Raw genomic sequence first — 19,145 nt, 5'->3', positions numbered from 1 at the left:
AACAGACTTGGTTGAACTTCAGCGGTCACTGTAATTAGAATATTTCTATTGTTATATCACAGTGATAAACTTAAAATAGCTGTCGGATTTCAATCTAAATATATATCTTACTTAAATAGCGTTATAATTTTATTTAAACTGTTTGTATATTTAGTCTGACTAGAGTCAGATCTAAAAACTATGATGTTATATTGATGAGAATGAAATAGCTTGACATTAATTGGAAGTCATTTAATTTTTATATTTCAAGGATGTGATGCATGTTTACGTATCAGAAAGTAGCCTTATCGGAGATTCCATACAACTAACACCTGCTGTAGATCAAGATGCTGGGTCAAATAACATTATGAAATATATGATTGAACCTCAATTTCCTGAATTTCAGCTAGAATGGACATCACTTGACAGAGATGCTACAATGGCAAATATTCAAGTGTCTGGTGATATACAGTCAAGTGATATTCAATCATATTCTGATCATTTCATCAGATCACCACCTGGTCCAAGACATGAACTTCGTTTAATTGTTCGAAGTCCATTAGACAGAGAAACAAAATCGTTGTATGAATTCAATCTAACTGCTATAGACGGTGGATCACCAAGTAGAAATGCAACAATCAAATTACAAGTTCATGTCACAGACTTTAACGACAATTCCCCGATTTTTGAAAAAGATACATATATTGTGGATTTACACGAAAATGCTCGACCGCATACACCAGTTATACAAGTAATTAATTTTCGTATGCCTATAACATTATTATTTTGAAGACTGGTAATATTTGGATTCTTCTTAGAGTATTACATTATCCTGTGGATTAGTTGTGATAACGATTCCACATGGTTTATTTAGTTATACATGAATTTCTATTGCCTGCCAGCAACCACGATATTTCTGATTGGGCATTTTGTAAGTTGTACAACGAAAGGTTGTACACTTTTCATAAACGTACCTGAATAGGTTGTGCAAATAATAGCCATAATGATGTAATAAAACAAACAAAATTAGATGAGTTGTTGAATTATCTAGATAGTAGGAACAAGTAACCCAGACGTTTAAAATGGCCGCCGAGAGGATTATGAAAAAATAGACTAATTCAATAAAAAAAATATTATTAGTTTTCTAAACATAGAACATTTCTTCCAAGCCAATATCAATATCATAAATACATTCCTCTGAAGAGTTTTGAAAAAAGTCTATTAAATAGCATTTGAACATTTAAGTTGTAGTATGGAATGTATCAATCTAAATCATCAAAGAATTACTGTGAATCTACAATCAATCGTCAAATGGCATTTCTTTAATAATGTAAATCGATCTATGGATAAAATTAAATGAACTGGGATACTGTGACACTCGTTGTATATTTAACCTCATTCATTTGGTATTACTTATTTCAAACTTCCCATATGTTGTTTAGGACTACAATTGATCAGTCTGTTATTGTCATATGTGCATTCGATATATCCTTAATTCACAAGCATTATAAGCACAGATGAATAGTGACTAGCAGTGGAATCCAGGACGCTTGTTTCATCTTATTTGGGACTCATCAGCTAGATGTACCTGCATATCAGAGTGAACATCAACTCTGAGATGCAGTTACACCCAGCTGACGAGTCCCGAATAGGACGAAACGAGAATCCTGGATTTCACTGCTAGCCACTATCCATCTTTGTTTAACCTCATTATTCATAAATAATTCATTCAACTTAGGCAATTCCTTTATCTCAACTAAACCACCTTATTATTATAGAATTAAATACTTTATAATTAATCAGTCGATTTTGCCTTTGTAGTCATTAAACATTCCCTTACATATTATCTTACAAATGATTATTAGACAACAGTACATTAGACGTCTAAACTAAGCTGAAAACAGTACAGTCAATGATTATGAACCATATACAACCATGAGTTGATTCATATAACCTCAACTTATCATTGATAATGGTTTATTTAACTGAAAAAACCATTGTGTTAATGTGAATAGTAATAATAATAAAAAGAAGAATAAACTTTATTGCATTATGATATTCGTTTATAAATTTAAATCCTAATAGGCGCCATTTTTATTTGTTATTTTATTTTACCATTTGATTAATTAAAAGACAATTCAATTTTTATAGGCAAATTATTATTGTGAAAATTATGATACAGACAACGTTAAATAATTAAAAACGAAATGATTTAAATGAATTTAAACATCCATCATACTCTAATGCCAAAAAATATATAATCGAAACAGGCCATAAGATTGATCGTAAATCGGCTTTTGTGGTGTTTTTTAAAAGTGTGCAAGGGTGTATACTAAGTTCACTTAGTGTTACTTGTTTGAATCTTCCCATTGATGTTTAGGACTGCAACTGGTCAGTCTCTTATTCGCATATGTGCATACCAAGCGCATTGCCTCAATATTGCCCTAATTCACAAGCATTTTAAGCAAATATGAATAGTAGTTAGCAGTGGGAACCAGTACACGCGTTTCGTCCTAATTAGGACTCGTCATCTGGATGTACCTGCATCTCAGAGTTGATGTGTACTCTGGGACTCGAACCCAATACCTTTCGCTTCAAACGCCATCACGTTATACACTCAGCTACTGAGCCCTGATACTAAGGTTTATTGAAGCCTTTGTCATACGAAAAGTCAAACCCTCTTCGTGTATTCAAAAACACTTCGTTCTCACCCTAAACCTACCCTGGCAATTATTAGCTTATTATCCAGAGAGATTAGGTTTCAAATCGTTTTCATATTAATTAATTAATTATTATTATTAATTATTATTAATTAATAATTAATTAATTAATTATTATACTTGTCTCCTCTTACCCTTCATTTGTAGTCTAGTTGACCTTTTATTTTTATATATAAATGTTCTTGATAAGTATGTGTGTGATCCGATTGTTCGAAATGAATTGCGCTAATCTATCACATAGTTCTGATAATTTTCGACTTCTTATTACACTATGGAAACTTAAAAACAGAAAATTATCTTATAGTAGAATTCATGATTCAATTAAAGCTAGATCACCATGGAAAACCTGGAAGCACCGGAGGACCGTTCCGTCCTGTTGTGGAACTCTTCAGCGATGAGCTTCCGTGATCCCACCACGCGAGATTCTGACCCAGAGCCTTTTCGTTTGGCGCGTGAACACTTAACCTCTAGACCACTGAGCTGGCTGGCTTTCAAAGGTTTTCATGTCTAACTTCAACCAAACCACGAAATTTAGCAACCATCCACACCACTGGTTGCAGACCAGTAGTATAGGGGTTAAGCGTTCGCACGCGAGACTGAGAGGTCTTGGGTTCGAATCTCGCGAGGTTGAATCATGAACGCTCATTGCTGAGGAGTCCCACAATAGGACTAAACGGCCGTCCAGTGCTTCCAGGTTTTCCACGATGGTCTAGCTTCAATTGACTCATGAATTCGACCATAAAATTACTAAGATCTACACAAAACCCCTTCAGAAAATTATCTGTCATTAAATTAATAAAATGAAAATACTAGATTATAATCAAACTGTATGATTCAGTTAAATGGTTCCTTTATTTTTCTATGACTATGTACATTTTTGGCTTGTTTATAATAATCGGTAGTTGGGAAATTATTTAAAAATTAAACGATTGTTTGAATAATATTTTATGCTTCAAAGGTATTCACTTAAACACAGTCGGGATGACGTTAGGTCTGTAACGTGAATTCAAAGAGAAAAATCCTTTCATTCAATGACTAAATTTTCTTTTAACGAAAATATTATTCTAAATAAATATACAGATTGGCATATAACTATTTGGAATTACATCAGAGATCAATATGACGTATGAAACATGTAAATTATTGGTAGGGTTAGGATGGTTAAAGGTGGTAGTGAAGTTACTTTGAATCTTAGTTTTGTGTTATTTGATCATTATCGGCAAGGCGTAGTGTGATCTCGAAAGAAACTGAAGATTCTTTCGAAATTCGAACACATCCAAAAATAGAAGAACTAGCCATCTATTCCAGCAGTTGCTAATATTTTGTAGGATATGGAAAATTAACAATAGATTGTGACCAGCACTAATGACTAAATAAACGTAACATAGATTGCCACCTAATAATCACCTAATCAATGTAGACAAATACTTAAAACATATACACCATAACAACCACTCAACAGTTTAATTCAACATTAGAACTGATCAGAGAAATTTATACAAAGACTAGAATGTCGTTACCTCAAAATAGTAGCTGCAACTACTGTAGTGAATAATAATACCAGTGAGGATACAGAATGACAGAATCTCTTAGTCAAATCTGACAACCAAACCACAAATACTTAATTTCCAAAACATCAATCAACTATTTTAAACTTGACTGTTTCTTTGCAAGTGTCAATCAATCGTCTCAGACATCACTGTTCCTTCATTTCCATACCAATCGCTTTTTGTTACCGTTCTTTTCTTTTCGATCTTCTCGACCTTCTACTTCCAGATATTCTATTCCTGACTCACGATATATACTACTTATGTCGATATAAGTAACATACACTACACTAGTCTTTTGAGTATACTCAAATACACGGTTACATATGGATAAGTAAATATTGTTTGTGCAGTTAACTGATTTAAATCCATAAATAGGAAATGAATGACAAAATAGATTGAAGATAATAATTTTGCTTTTTCTCCAAAAGCTTTTATACACAACGTTTTTTAGAATTCCATTTAAGCACTGAACAATTTTTAAAAAATGCTACAAATAAGTAGAATCAAACTTTAAAAGGTTTTGAGGAATGACCTAGTGATGTACAAAAGTATAAGCTAATCGATCTATGCTATCTATTATCAGTATGGTACAATTATGAAGTTTGGTTAATTGTCATTAATGCTTCATGACAAACATGTAAAGGGATAAAAGAGTAGATTTTAATCAAGCTAATAAGTGAGTATTCATTTTACTGATAAATTCTTTAGTTGAAATATTAGTAGTTTTTACTATACTACTGAAAATCACAACCAAACGACACAAACCTATTCTTCTATTTCATTTGAAAACTAAATACTTGAACTGGTCTTTATGCAATCTATAAAATATCATGAAGACCGTCTTGACACTGTAACCGGAATTAGGCCAACGGTTTATTAATGTATAAAGAGGTTTCTAAATGGTTCTAATGATAGTCTTAAATTTTTCCATTATTTAAGATAAGCTGTTACTTTCTGCTCAAAGATAACTTTACCGAACCAACTTTACTCATCTTCACACTGATTTGTGTAAGAGACAACTAATTAACATATATCGTTTTCATGAAGACGTCAACATCTGGAGGAAAGCACGGGATACAGTGGATAGGTAGGATGCAGCTGGACAGTCTAGACTTCACAGATGACCTGGCTCTTCCATCACAAACGAAAAAACAAATGCAGGAAAAGACGACCAGTGTAACAGTATCCTGAGCAGCAGTAGGTCTCAATATAAACAAAGGGAAAAGCAAAACTCTCCGATACAATACAACATGCACCAATCGAATTACACTTGATGGAGAAGCTTTGGAGGATGTGGAAACCTTTACATATCTGGAAAGCATCATTGATGAACACGGTGGATCAGATGCAGATATGAGGGCGAGGATCGGTAAAGCAAGAGCAACATATTTACAACTGAAGAACATCTGGAACTCAAAACAATTGTCAACCAACACCAAGGTTAGAATTTTCAATACAAATGTGAAGTCAGTTCTACTGTATGTGTCGGAGATGTGGAGAACTACGAAAGCCATCATCCAGAAGATACAGGTGTTTATTAACAGTTGTCTACGCAATATACTTCGGATCCGTTTACCAGATACTATCAGCAACAAGTTACTGTTGGAGACAACAAACCAGATCCCAGCGGAAGAAGAAATCAGGAAGAGGTGCTGGAATTGGATAGGGCACACATTGAGGAAATCACACAGCTGCGTCACAACGCAAGCTCTCACATGGAATCCTGAAGGTCAAAGGAGAAGAGGAAGACCAAAAAATGGAGACAGACATGAGAAGAATAAACAAAAGTTGGATAGAACTAGAAAGGAAGGCCGAAGACAGGGTGAGTGGGTTGGAGAAAGCTGGTCGGCGGCCTATGCTCCATTGGGAGTAACAGGCGTAAGTAAGTAAGTAAGTTAGTAAGTTTTCTTGCCAAAACCGTTTACTTTTAAAATGATAAATCTGTAAACGAGTTTGAAATTGAACAGATTATGTTCTGTTCTTGACTTTTCATGAAGTTTGAGAAACAATGTAAGTAAATAATCCATTAATATAGCCTTCAACATTGTATATCATTATATATATTGAGTTATCAACAAAAAATTTTTCTTTCCCTCGGTTATTTAAAGGTTAAAGCTAATGACATCGACGAAGGAAGTAATGCACAAATCAAATATCGAATAAGTTCATTGACTAAACCGGAATTTATACGATTATTTACATTGGATCCAATTACTGGTTGGATACATGTACAATGGGAAGTGGACTATGAAATACACAAGAAAGTATGTTAATAATTTAATGAATATTTTAGTTTATAATTTAAGGAAAAATAAATAAATAATCTCATAATTAACATTACAAAATGATGTTAATTAAATGACTATTGAAAACCTGTTAGCACTGAAAGGGATGTTTTATCCAATTGTGGAGCTCCTTAGAAGTGTACATTCATGATCACAGAGAAAATCGAAATCGAAACCTTTTGCTTAACGTCTAGACCACTGAGCCGGTGTCCAATGGTTTGCATGTTTAACTTATATCAGCCCATAATGTCTTGTAACCATTTTTTTTCAATGAACTTGGTAAATAACTACCTTACATTAAGCTCACTGAGAGTCACCAGACTACTGAGCCGGCATCCGATGGTGTTAATGTCTAACTTCATGGTTCAACTATAAAAATACTGAAATCTCCACAAAACCCTTCCGATAACAAGTATTATTCGTGCTTTAATTCTTTAGAAGTATTTAAGAACTCTAAGAAGTTGACTTAAATATCTTTTCATTAATCTTTGAACTCTTAACAAACAAAATTCACTACAGATTCTAACTTTTCGGTTTCATGACTCTACTAGACTGCTGTTACAGTATAGCTTTGGGATTCGTAGAAATGTATATGTAATTTTGTGTGAATTTCAAGATTCTTATTTGGTTATGAACTAATAATCTATATTCCAAATGTGTCAATTCCTTATCTTGTACTGTTATCATTTAACTGCTGTCAGTTTTATGTATCACTCTCGACGTAGCTCTTTGTCACACAACTTCTGAAGGTGGATTAGTAAGTTGTAATCGTTATTAAAGACAATATACTGATATTTATAGGTGTTTTCATTATTTCATAAATGAATTTAGGCTGACTGATAGATAATTTACAAACTGGAAGAAATCAGTAGTTCAAAAATATGAGAAAAATGAATCAACTTCGTGGATCAGTTGAAGTTAGACATTAACACCGTTGGATGCCAGCCGGCTCAGTGGTCTAGTGGTTAAGTACTCGCGCGCGAGACTGATAAGTCCTGGGTTCGAATCTCGTGAGGTGGGATCGTGGATGTGCACTGTTGAGGAGTCCCACAATAGGACGAAACGGCCGTCCAATGTTTCCAGGATTTCCATGGTGGTCTAGTTTCAATTGACTCATGATTTCAACTATAAAATTACTGAAATCTCCACAAAAGCCACTTTTGATAAAAATGAATCTGTTTATTATCAATCAAACTTAAACTAGGATGAATCATCACTGAAATGTATACCAAAACAATAATCTTAATGAACATTCGATTCATGATAACTTTTATCCTGAGAGATACTTCGACAATAGATACGATAAAACATGTTACTGTTTATTATTGATAAATTATAATGATAAGCTGTAATCAATTAATAAACACATAGCTCATTTAATGCAATTAGTTCCCTTTATGAATTTAAATAAAGTTAGAACGAACATGGATGCAGAATAATCTGAATTCATTATATTTCGTGGTTTCTCATCAGCTGCTTACAATCAAATATGTATTAAAATTTTACATTGAGGTAAGATATAGTGTGAGACAATTGACATAAGTGAATGTAGAGAATTGGAATAACAAAGGTTATCAATAATAAATATATGTGTGCAAGATCAGGTCGGAGGTCATTTAGTGTTGGGATCAGGTTCGAGTTTTTATGGCAATCGCTTTAGCAAACCGAAGAGACTTAGTATTTCTTTGTCTGTTGATAATTTTAAAAGCTTGAGGAATATCGATGGTAATCTCGGTGTCAAATAAATCCCGAGCTACTGAACTGATAACAGCTCTTACCCCTCATATTCTCTCCTTATCTATTTAATTAACATTAGACAACTAGTTAGCATTATTTTAAGAATGTATCTAATATCATGTTGATTTATTTTAAAGGTTCTTTGTAATGTCTAACAAACAATTTATTGTACTTAGAACAAAACAAACAAACAAAGAGTAACCAACTATGACGTAGGTTAATTTCCTTTACCTTTTTCCCCTCCATCTTATTATAGAGATAAATAGTAAAGGTATAAAATATTAATTTACATTGGTAATCAAAGATTATTTTGTACATTCTGTTCTACACTAATTCTGGTTTCCTCTTTTGTCTCATTCTATAAACCTACAAGATAGATTGTTTAAGTTTAATTAGCCGCTTTTAAACTAATTATACATAGATTAGTTATAGTTAGTTCATTGTTTAAAAAAAATAAGCATGTAGAATCAATCCAATAGATTATCTTTTATCAAGACTGATTAAGTTTAGTCGTCATATATTATCAGTAATGTAAAAACATCAATGATTAGTTGCTGTCTTCTTTTTTTGGACTTGGTCATTGTCACTGGAATAAGGTAGTTGATATGATTCAATGACGTATGATTTCTTATAATTAGATGAATGGAATTTTAGTTTTTACTTTGAATATTTCATTTTACTAAACATAGAATGTACCTAAGTGTATGGATAGGTAGACTTTCATTTGAGACAAATAAATAAAAGGAAACTTTAAAGTTATGTTATTGTTAAAGAAATACTGTGGACTAGTCAAGGATTTCTTGAGATTGTACATTTGAAATCCTTTGATGTCATGATATTAATACAACATTCGTCTAGTTACTGCTTTATATTTAATGTTTCTATGAGTATTAAGGTTATTCAATTCATAACAAGTCACCTAGTAGCAAAAGAACTTTCAGTTAGAGATACAACAATAATTCCGTGAAAATATTGATTTTTACTTCATACAGTGTTTCTTTACACATCTCAATGAAACAAGAGTTACATCAGTGTCATAAAACTATGAATAGATATATTGAGTAAGGTTTATTTGCCTGCTTAGATTCTGATTAGTTTATTTGAAAACCAGAAAATACAAAAGGTATTTTTTTAATATTTGAGGGTAATTATCATTTGTTCAACAAGATGTCAGATATATTTAGATTGTTTGGCCTAAATATAAGTGAAGAAATCGGTGACAAACATTAAATGAAAAAAATTCTATGTATTGAACAGCATCATTTTTCGTTTATCACTCGATGATGCTTAAAACACAAAGTAAACCTAAATGATCAGTAAATGGACGAAATTGAACTCATAAGCAAAGATGGATGGTGGTTAGTGATGGAATAAAGGATGCGCGTTTCGTCCCATCTGGGACTCGTCAGCTGGATGTACTTGCATACTACAGTTGATGTTCAGTCTGGGATTTGAATTCAGTACCGTTCACTTCAATTGCCATCTCTTAATTCAATTAGCTTCTAGATCCAGATAGACGCTAGCTTGTGCAATGAGGTTAAGTGTAAATTCATTTTGTATTATTTGCTTGTATCTTCTGATCTGTAGGGCTCCTGTGCGGATTAGTAGCCACAATTTTTAACTTAAGGCTATCCGTGCAGTATGTACATATACCAATAAGAGATTGATCAATTGCAGTCCTAAACATCACTAGGAAGATACTAACAAACTATACAAATTGAAATTAAATTTAATCCCTAGTTTCGAATCTGTCGTATAAATCAATACAACTAACCTCATTGGGTACTTTTGACAATCATTAGACTATAGTTTAAAAGTCAGTTTTAAATATTCAATCGAATGAAGTTTCCCATTTCTTTTTGATATCACTTCAAAGACCTCCATGGAAATGTCACTTCATTTCCTTCTTTCTTATTCAATTTACTTCTCAAAACTGGATAATTTGTTTTCGTACTTCAAACCACATGATTCATCTTTTTTATTGTTAAAACGTTTACAAAAACCGTTAATCATTTTTCTTACACATAATTAACTCTATAAATTATTCTTTAATGCTCTGTTACTTCTGTTGGATTTTGTTGAACTATATCTGTAAAAATGTATTTCCATTTATTAATCAGACATTGATCATCATAGTTTAGGGTTCTAAACAACTGAAGAAATACTAAATTCTCCACAAAACCCCCTCTGATCTATAATCATATGCTCACTAGTGACTGACTTTAAGAGATGTTTCCTTGAGTTCTAGTGGAAAGCAGTGGCCAGTGGAGTTCTACCAAGTCTGTTGTAGAGATATCAGCTCACTGAAGACAATTGGTGAACAGTCGCTCAAAATCGTGGATTGGTTGAAGTTAGACATTAACACCGTTGGATACTAGCCGGCTCAGTGGTCTATCGGTTAAGGGCTCCGGCTCGAGACCGGTAGGTCCTGGGTTCGAATCTCGCGAGTACGGGATCGTGGATGCGCACTGCTGAGGAGTCCCATAATAGGACGAAACGACCGTCCAGTGCTTCCAGGTTTTCGATGGTGATCTAGCTGCAATTGACTCATGATTTCAACTGTGAAAATACTAAATTCTCCACAAAAACCCCTCTGAACTGAAGAAAACTCACAATACAGAATTTCATCTAAATTTGATAGAATAGTTTCATAGTATTTGGGCGCCTAATTGATGTGAAACACTAAAGAGGAAGAATTTAATCCTAAAATCTCAGCGAATGAACTTGAAGTAATTATCCACTTAGTAATTGAGTGGATAACGCGATAGCGTTTGAAGCGAAAGGCATTGGGTTCGAGTCCCAGAGTGAACATCAACACTGAGATGCAAGTACATCCAACTGACGAGTCCTGAATAGGATGAGACGTGCGTCCTGGATTCCTCTGCTAGCCACTATCCATCTTTCCTCACAATGCTTGTGAATTAAGGCTATATCGAGGCAATACGCACAGTATGCTTATATGCCAATAAGAGACTTATCAATTGCAATCCTAAACATCAATGGAATATTCAAACAAATAATAGCAAGTGAATTTAGAATTTGAAGTAAATTTAACATTTCGCCTGGAAATCTGGTTCAAGCTTTTTCAAGGAAATTTCTTCTCACAGCACTTCCCTATTCATACAATTTGTTATCTTAACACTTTTCGTTTCACACTACATGTCTCTTACACACTAATACAAACCCCGAATGCCCTTATACGGCCGAGAGTGGTAAGAGTCCGCTCTCCCTCTTCAAATGCTCTCACATGGCCACACATATATAGCCTCTGCCAAGGAAGTCCCACTCACTGCCTTCTCGTGGCCGAGGTGTTGGTTACGAAATTGAGAGAATGAAAAGCGAATGTCCGGCACTTTAACCGGGTTGGTGGACAGGGAGGGTCCACCTAGGTGGGTTGGAAAACCCTGATTCCCAACCAATGGTGCACATGGGTTCCAGTATCCTGAGGAAATAAATGGCATATGAACCAATTGTTGGTCACCGACTACCATGTGACTGCATCTCCTTACGATGCTCCACTGCCTTGTGGATCAGACCTTCAGGTCAAAGACTCTGGGTGTGGCCCCCTAAGAAAACCACCTGTTTCAGTTTGGGCACCTGGGTAGTATCACACAAATCAAATGAGATTTGTGTGGCGCATTTACATCTTTAATACTAATATCTAGTTTAAACATTGGTAACGTTGATTGGATGATCCATTCAGTATACAGTGAACTGGACAACCATATATCTATTTATATTCAATAATTTCGATGTTTGATTATATTTCCTTGAAAAAGCTTGAACCCGATTGTCAGACAAATAGTTGGATTTCCTTCATATTCATTCGCTAAGATTTTACAAATACATTCTTCCTTTTTTAATACAATATTATTCTTGTATAATTGTATAACTATTCTTAATTGAAATACGTAATTAGCCGTTTGTCAAAGTTTATAGATTAAGGCAAATACATATTAATATCAGATTTTCCTCTGTCGCTCTCTCTCTATGTTCTACTTATCCTCAATGAAATTACATTCTGTAATAGTCTAGACAATATTTAAGATAGAATGAATTACATTTTATCATTATTAATCTAACCGTCTCTCATTAGATTAAGCTTCTTTTGTTTGTTTCCAAGACACATTGATGATATATTCCCCTAGAAACTTTTATAACAAACATTCTACAGTTCATGTTATGTAAAAGAAATGTTTTATTGTTTTTTTTTATAGTTTTTTTTAAATATCTGCCAAATCATTATTTTTTTGTTTTCATTTTGTTTGTTTTCTTTTAATCGTTTATGTGTTTTTCAAAAAAAAGAAAAAAGAAAAGAAAAAAAGAAAAAAACCTGCAATTCATTGTACAATTTTCAAAAAAACAAAAACATCGATCAATAAAATAAAAATCGTGATATTCATTCGGCTATCCATTTCTTAGGATACATTTTAGAAAAAAAAACAAAAAAAAAGAAAAAAATAATCATTCTAAAGAAAATTATGTATCAATTTAATAAGTGTACCATTTAATATAAATGGGTTTAAATTTTTTGACATGTGTTAGAGACAATGATGATTTAGATGTTTTCTTCTCTCATTAAACCTATTTATCTGATTTGATTTTGTCGATTAGAACACCTTTATACTGAAATAAAAAACAAACAATACGGTAATTGATTGCTGTTATTAAGTTGAAATCTCTTAAAAATATTATGAATTTTAATAGTTGAGATCATGAGTCGATTCAAGCTAGACAACCATGGAAAACCTGGAAGATGTGAACGATCGTTTCGTTTTACTGTGAGACTCCTCAGCAGTAAGCAACCACGATCCCTCTAGCGAGATTCGAACCCTCGCGTACGCTTAACCTCTAGACCACTGAGCTGGCTTGCATCCAATGGTGTTAATGTCTAACTTCAACCAATCCACGAAATTGAGCGACACATCCAACATTGTCTTCGATGAGTTACTATCTCACAACAGACCTGGTTGAACTCCACTGGTCACTGCTTCTTACTAGAACTCCAGGAAATACCTGTTGAAGCCAGTCACTAGTGAGCATATGTTGAATAATATCAGAAAGGGGTTTTGTGGGTATTATAGTAATTTTAATAGTTGAGATCATGAGTCTAGAGATTAAGCGCTCACGCGTGAGACCAATAGGTCCTGGGTTCGAATTTCGCCAGAGGGATCGTGGATGTACATTGCTGAGCACTCCCTTAATAGTAAGAAACGGCCATCCAGTGCTTCCAGGTTTTCCGTGGTTGTCTAGCTTTAATTGACTCATGATCTCAACTATTAAAATTACTATAATATCCACAAAATCCCCTTGTGATATCATGAATTTATTAAGATCAATAAACAATATCATTCAAATATTGAAAAGTCCTCAAAATCTCTTTCTCTTTATTATTGATAATCATACACCAATTGAGGACTAGTTTCGTAAAAACTCTGGAAAGTTCTGTAATGTCTAGTACTATGTCAATCCCGCATGGGTTATTCTAGCTTCCGGACAGACCAATTAGTTTGTTGTTCTTGAGTTATATTTTAATCTTGCCAATTATTTGTTCATAACTTTCACTGTTTTGATATAAGCGTAAGTGTTTGTATCGCTTACCCTATTCATCACGTCTTATTTGTGTGTAGTTATGAATGGTGAATTATGCTTTGTCAAATAGAGTTGGAGTTATCTTCCGCGATCTGCTACTCTGCTTTGTTTTATCTTATTGTTTATCTGAGGTAACGATTGTATGAGATTTACGTATCGAGAATTTATTCTTGCATTTGAATTTTTTATTTCATCATCCTCTAATGCGAATTAGGTCGATGATTATGTACGAGAGTAGCCGGCACATATATTTCGTTAACATCATACAATCACATTGAAGTCAGATCAACGGGCCAATAAGGTTCCAGTAAAAAGTCACAACCGGCAAAGCTCAATCATGCTAAATGAAAGGTGAAGAATAAATAACATTGAACGATTATCGAGCAATAAAGAATATATCATAAAGTGTGTTCATTCCAATGTCTATAGTTTTCATATAAAAAAACAAACGGTTCAGTTTAACTTAACTGGAAACTATTGATTTTACATACAGAACATACAACATAGAACGAGCAATAATAAATGAATTATGGGTAATTTATTTTATCTTTTTACAGATAATATTAACTGTTGAAGCGAGTGATGGAGGTAGCCTACCAAGAAGTACAACTTGTATTGTAGAAATAACAGTATTAGATGAAAATGATCATTCACCTGAAATACACTTTGAACCAGCTCATTTAACAAATTATGCATTAGTACCAGAAAATGAAAAACCTGGTCGATTAGTTGCTGTATTTACTGCACAAGATAAAGATAGTGGAGATAATGGTCGTGTAAGTTGTCGTTTAGCAGAGACAAGAAAATGGACTTTTGATACACAAAATAAAGAAAAATTAGAAAATTTATTGCTAAATCCAACTGAAATTCTCTTTAGTTTACAACAAATGCATATGCCTTTTTCAATTATGTAAGTATATTTGTTTGTAAGATTTCGAGTTTATAATTGTTCATTATCAGAAGGGGTTTTGTGGAGATTTAGTATTTTCATAGATGAAAGCGTGATTCAATTGAGGCTAGACCACCATGGAAAACCTGGAAGCACTAGACGGCTGTTTCGTCTTGTTCTGGGACTCCTCAGCAATGCTCACCCACGATCCTGCACTTGAAAGATTATAATTGTTCATTAATGAAATGTCTTAATAAAAAAGTAAAATAAATATAAATGGATACAGCTAAAGAGTCTCGTACTGGTGTAGTGAACAGAACACCAGTTGGGACAAACGAATATATTTGAACACAAATTATAAACTATCTTACTAAGATCCGATAACCATACAGCAAAAACAGTTAATTTACAAAATAGCAATCAATTGTCTCAATCTTAACTGTTCCTTCTGTAAATATCAATCCACCTTCTCTAAATTCATAACTAACTTACTTACTTACGCCTGTTACTCCCAATGGAGCATAGGCCGCCGACCAGCATTCTACAACCCACTCTGTCCTGGACCTTCCTTTCTAGTTCTATCCAGTTCTTGTTCATTCTCCTCATGTTTTTCTTTATTTCTCGGCATAATGTGTTCTTTGGTCTATCTCTTCTCCTTTGACATTGAGGATTCCATGTGAGGGCTTGTCTTGTGACGCAATTGGGTGATTTCCTCAATGTGTGCCCTATCCACTCCCAGCGCTAATTAATAAACACCTGTATCTTCTGGATGATGGCTTTCGTAGTTCTCCTCGTCTCCGACACATACAGTAGAACTGTCTTCACATTTGTATTGAAAATTCTGATCTTGGTGTTGGTTGACAATTGTTTTGAGTTCCGGATGTTCTTCAGTTGTAAATATGCTGCTCTTGCTTTGCCGATCCTCGCCCTCACATTTGCATCTGATCCACCGTGTTCATCAATGATGCTGCCCAGATATGTAAAGGTTTCCACATGCTCCAACTCCGCCTGTAGCTTCTCCGGGGGCTACTGCCGGTCCCAAGCCCAGGTAAAGGAGGAGGGTTGGGAATGGAGTCAGCGACCCCATCCCGTAGAAAACCAACTCGCTAAAAAAACGCTAACGAGAAAAAAGTTCTAGATTCATTGTCTATGCATTTTCATACCAATCGCGCTTCATTTCAGTTCTTTCCTTATTGATCTTTTGCCAAAATACATTCTATGTCTGACCATCAACATACACTACTTATATAGATATAAGTAGACCACACCACACTGGGACGAAGAAGCTCTAGTGTGTATTTTTTTGGTTTTTAATGGATATCTAAGATCAGTCCTTGATAAAAACCATCACGGTATTACATTACTATTTTGTTCTAGTAGAGTAAATATATAAAACAATACTGTGACTATAAATTAACACACTGAATATTGAATTATATTTCATAGATATAAACTAACAACTGCTTCAAGTTTTGATCGTGAATTCATTTCAAAAATTACAGTATGGATAACATGTTCAGATTATGGTATACCACCAAGAAATAGTACAGGATCAGTAATTGTTAGAATATCTGATGTAAATGATGAATTACCAATATTTAGTCAATCACATTATTATTTTAATATTAATGAAAATACTGAAATAGGAACAACAATTAACAAAATCAATGCAACAGATCCTGATGAAGGTAAGTTACTAAACATTATGAATACTATTTGCTTGCTGTAATGTATTTGTATATTGTAATTGACAGCTGGTGGAAATGTTAAGGTTCAAAAGTTTAGGTAGTGGAATAAAGTGAATTATTGGTGTCCTGGTTACGAGTGATTGATTATTTAAGAATACAAAGAACTACCTACCAAAATTTCAGTTTTGTTTTTTATTGATTCAGTTTTTCACACAAAAAATAATAATCAATCTATCATCCTCTTATCTTTTGATAGAAAGTTTATTATTAAAGATAAAGTTTGTCAAAAACTGGAGGTCATCGGTTGGAAAACCATGGAAAACCGACTGGACGTAAGCAGTCGTTTTTTTCCTAGATTGAGATTTTTGATCACTGCATAAATGGAATCTCGTACAGAATTTCTAAGCGCAATAAAGAGGACAGCAGCTTCAGAATGGGATCCATCATTTAACATTTTCCACTGTAGTCAGTTTATGATATATAGCGATTACTATACATGTTACTTAATCAATAATTATTAAGGACTTGATTTTTTATAAAAAATGTTGAATTTGTAGATGGTACCCGTAATGGATTGATGTCATTCGGAGTACCATTGTGTCATACACGTTCGGAGTAAAACCATCTGAAGTAAAGATGTTAGGTGTTTATTACTGTGTCGGGAGTTTGTTTAGGGTTAGAAATATGTACTGTGTGGCACTGATACACTAGTATGGAGATCAAACGCTGGAGGTGGAGTTTTGAAAGCTTCCATTTCGATTTTCTAAGGGACAGTGAGTGCATGTGAATGCACTCCTACGGTTGAGAAAAAGCCTGTCTTCTTAATACTTGGCTTCAAGTGTAATGAAGTAGCTAGAGTAATTGATTTTAGACCAAAGGTAATACTAAAAGGAACGTATTCAGCGACCAAGTTATTGTCTCTATACAAAACTAAATAATAATTAAGATACTATGGATAAATATCCGCCTTCTGTTAACTCCGATTGCGTTTTACCGATGCACAGAAGAACGGAAAGGATGGTTTGTTAGAGCATCGCCGAAAATATTCCACATAGTTATGGCAGAAGGTTTTCGGTAGTGCTAACGCCTGTTATTCACAAGACAATCTGCATGATGTTGAAGTTGAGAAATCTTTCAAAGTAATCAACAAACAAATGGATTCCAAAATGTAACGCTTTGCCAAAGCTGTTGAAATAAAGAAATTCAAACCGAATTTTACCATTCAAAATGAAACAGATTTAAGTCCCATTTTGCCCTAGTGACCTTATTTTTGTGAGACTCTTGTGGAAGACATTGTTTTTATTTTTCCATATACTTTAATCAAAATCCTAGTATCTTCTTTCCAACATCTGAGCTTTACTCAACTAGTCTTAATACATAATCTATCTTCTATTTCTAGAAAATATACTTTTTTGTTTCCATACCCTTCTAGAATATTCATATATTTAACCTATAAATAGGTAAACATTTGAACAATTTTAACTTTTTTCCGCATTATGGTCTCTTAATGTTATTCTATTGTCATATTTTAACTCAGTTCATTCTAGACATTTCTGATATAAAGTACGAACTTCTGTTTTCATGAATAACACTATTGTGTTATTCTGCCAAGATATTTGTTCCTTCTTTAATCAAATAGCGAATTAGCAGAATAGATGACACAAAACCGCTTGATACGATTAAAAAGCTTACAGTAGTCATTTTGCAATATTCAGGAAACTGATGTTTTCATTGGGACTCGATTCTAATATTACACTTTCCAGATGTTCCATTTAGAGACCTTTAAATACAGCTATTCTGATTTTAAAGGACTAGTAGTAACCTGAGTCCTTTTTTCTAATCTATAGCGCTATTCAATTTCTGTTTGTCACGTCATTATTGACATCGTGATGATTATTGTCCCATGTTAATGAAATCAAGTCCCATACTTTCTGAAACAAATCAGCACTGTATCTATGCAATATTGAAATTGGTAAGATTCTTTATGAATAAATTTTTTCACAATATATCGATTTTAGTTTCATTAAAGACTCATTTTAGGTTCTAAAAGGAAGAAACACTTGCTAATTAGTCATAAAATTAACATCAATGACTATTTCTCATTTATGACTGAACACACAATTGTCAAAAACTCTTATTCTTAAACAAGTAAGGGTGTTCCATCAAGTAGCCAAAAATAGATTACACCATTTAAATGTAATTACATAACAGTAATCTATTATTTAATTACAATCTAAATTAACGGCATTAATGAGTAGTATATCTACAATATTACTTTCTGTTATTTCACTTTGATAATGATAGGTGAAAATTCTAAATTAACATTTTGGTTAAGTGGACAAAATGCAAATTATTTCGATATCAATAAAGTTACTGGTTATATAACAGTACAAAAATTATTAGATAGAGAAATGATCAATGAATTACGCTTTCGAATTCATGCGGCAGATAATGGAATGCCAAGTTTAAATTCTAGTGCTGATGTAACAATAACTATACAAGATGTTAATGATAATCCACCAAGTATATTGAATAAAATAGAGTTTTATGTATTAGAAAATCATACAGCCTGTAAGTTGTTTTCATTACGTTTCTATTGTGTACAATAATAGAATGTCTGCAAAATTTCGAACAAACAATATTGTTTTTTATAAATATGGTTCCCTTTTATTAACATAAAATGAATCTCACGCGGCGGGATCGTA

The 19,145-nt window shown here is 33.4% G+C and overlaps 1 protein-coding gene and 1 non-coding gene across 2 annotated transcripts in view; both read left to right on the top strand.

The window, feature by feature from the left end:
- Nucleotides 1-256: 256 nt before the first annotated feature.
- The window catches only part of Smp_161520 (cadherin-related), a gene marked incomplete at both ends in the record, with an annotated part of 47,318 nt that continues 28,429 nt past the window's right edge, over nt 257-19,145 (top strand). Inside the window, 6 exons of the mRNA XM_018790606.1 lie at nt 257-730; nt 6,358-6,513; nt 14,421-14,451; nt 14,539-14,773; nt 16,199-16,440; nt 18,745-19,011. Of these exons, the coding sequence (XP_018646121.1) occupies nt 257-730; nt 6,358-6,513; nt 14,421-14,451; nt 14,539-14,773; nt 16,199-16,440; nt 18,745-19,011 (1,405 nt within the window). The remainder of the gene's footprint in view (nt 731-6,357; nt 6,514-14,420; nt 14,452-14,538; nt 14,774-16,198; nt 16,441-18,744; nt 19,012-19,145) is intronic.
- Smp_tRNA_02431_Pseudo_CGA.1.1 lies at nt 10,653-10,720 on the top strand. The gene has a single exon. It is a non-coding gene (tRNA).

The sequence above is a fragment of the Schistosoma mansoni genome, assembly GCF_000237925.1.
Source record: "Schistosoma mansoni, WGS project CABG00000000 data, supercontig 0049, strain Puerto Rico, whole genome shotgun sequence".
Taxonomy (NCBI): Eukaryota; Metazoa; Platyhelminthes; class Trematoda; order Strigeidida; family Schistosomatidae; genus Schistosoma; species Schistosoma mansoni.
The sequence above is the reverse complement of the archived record's forward strand: the minus strand, read 5'-3'. Positions and strand labels throughout refer to the sequence as shown.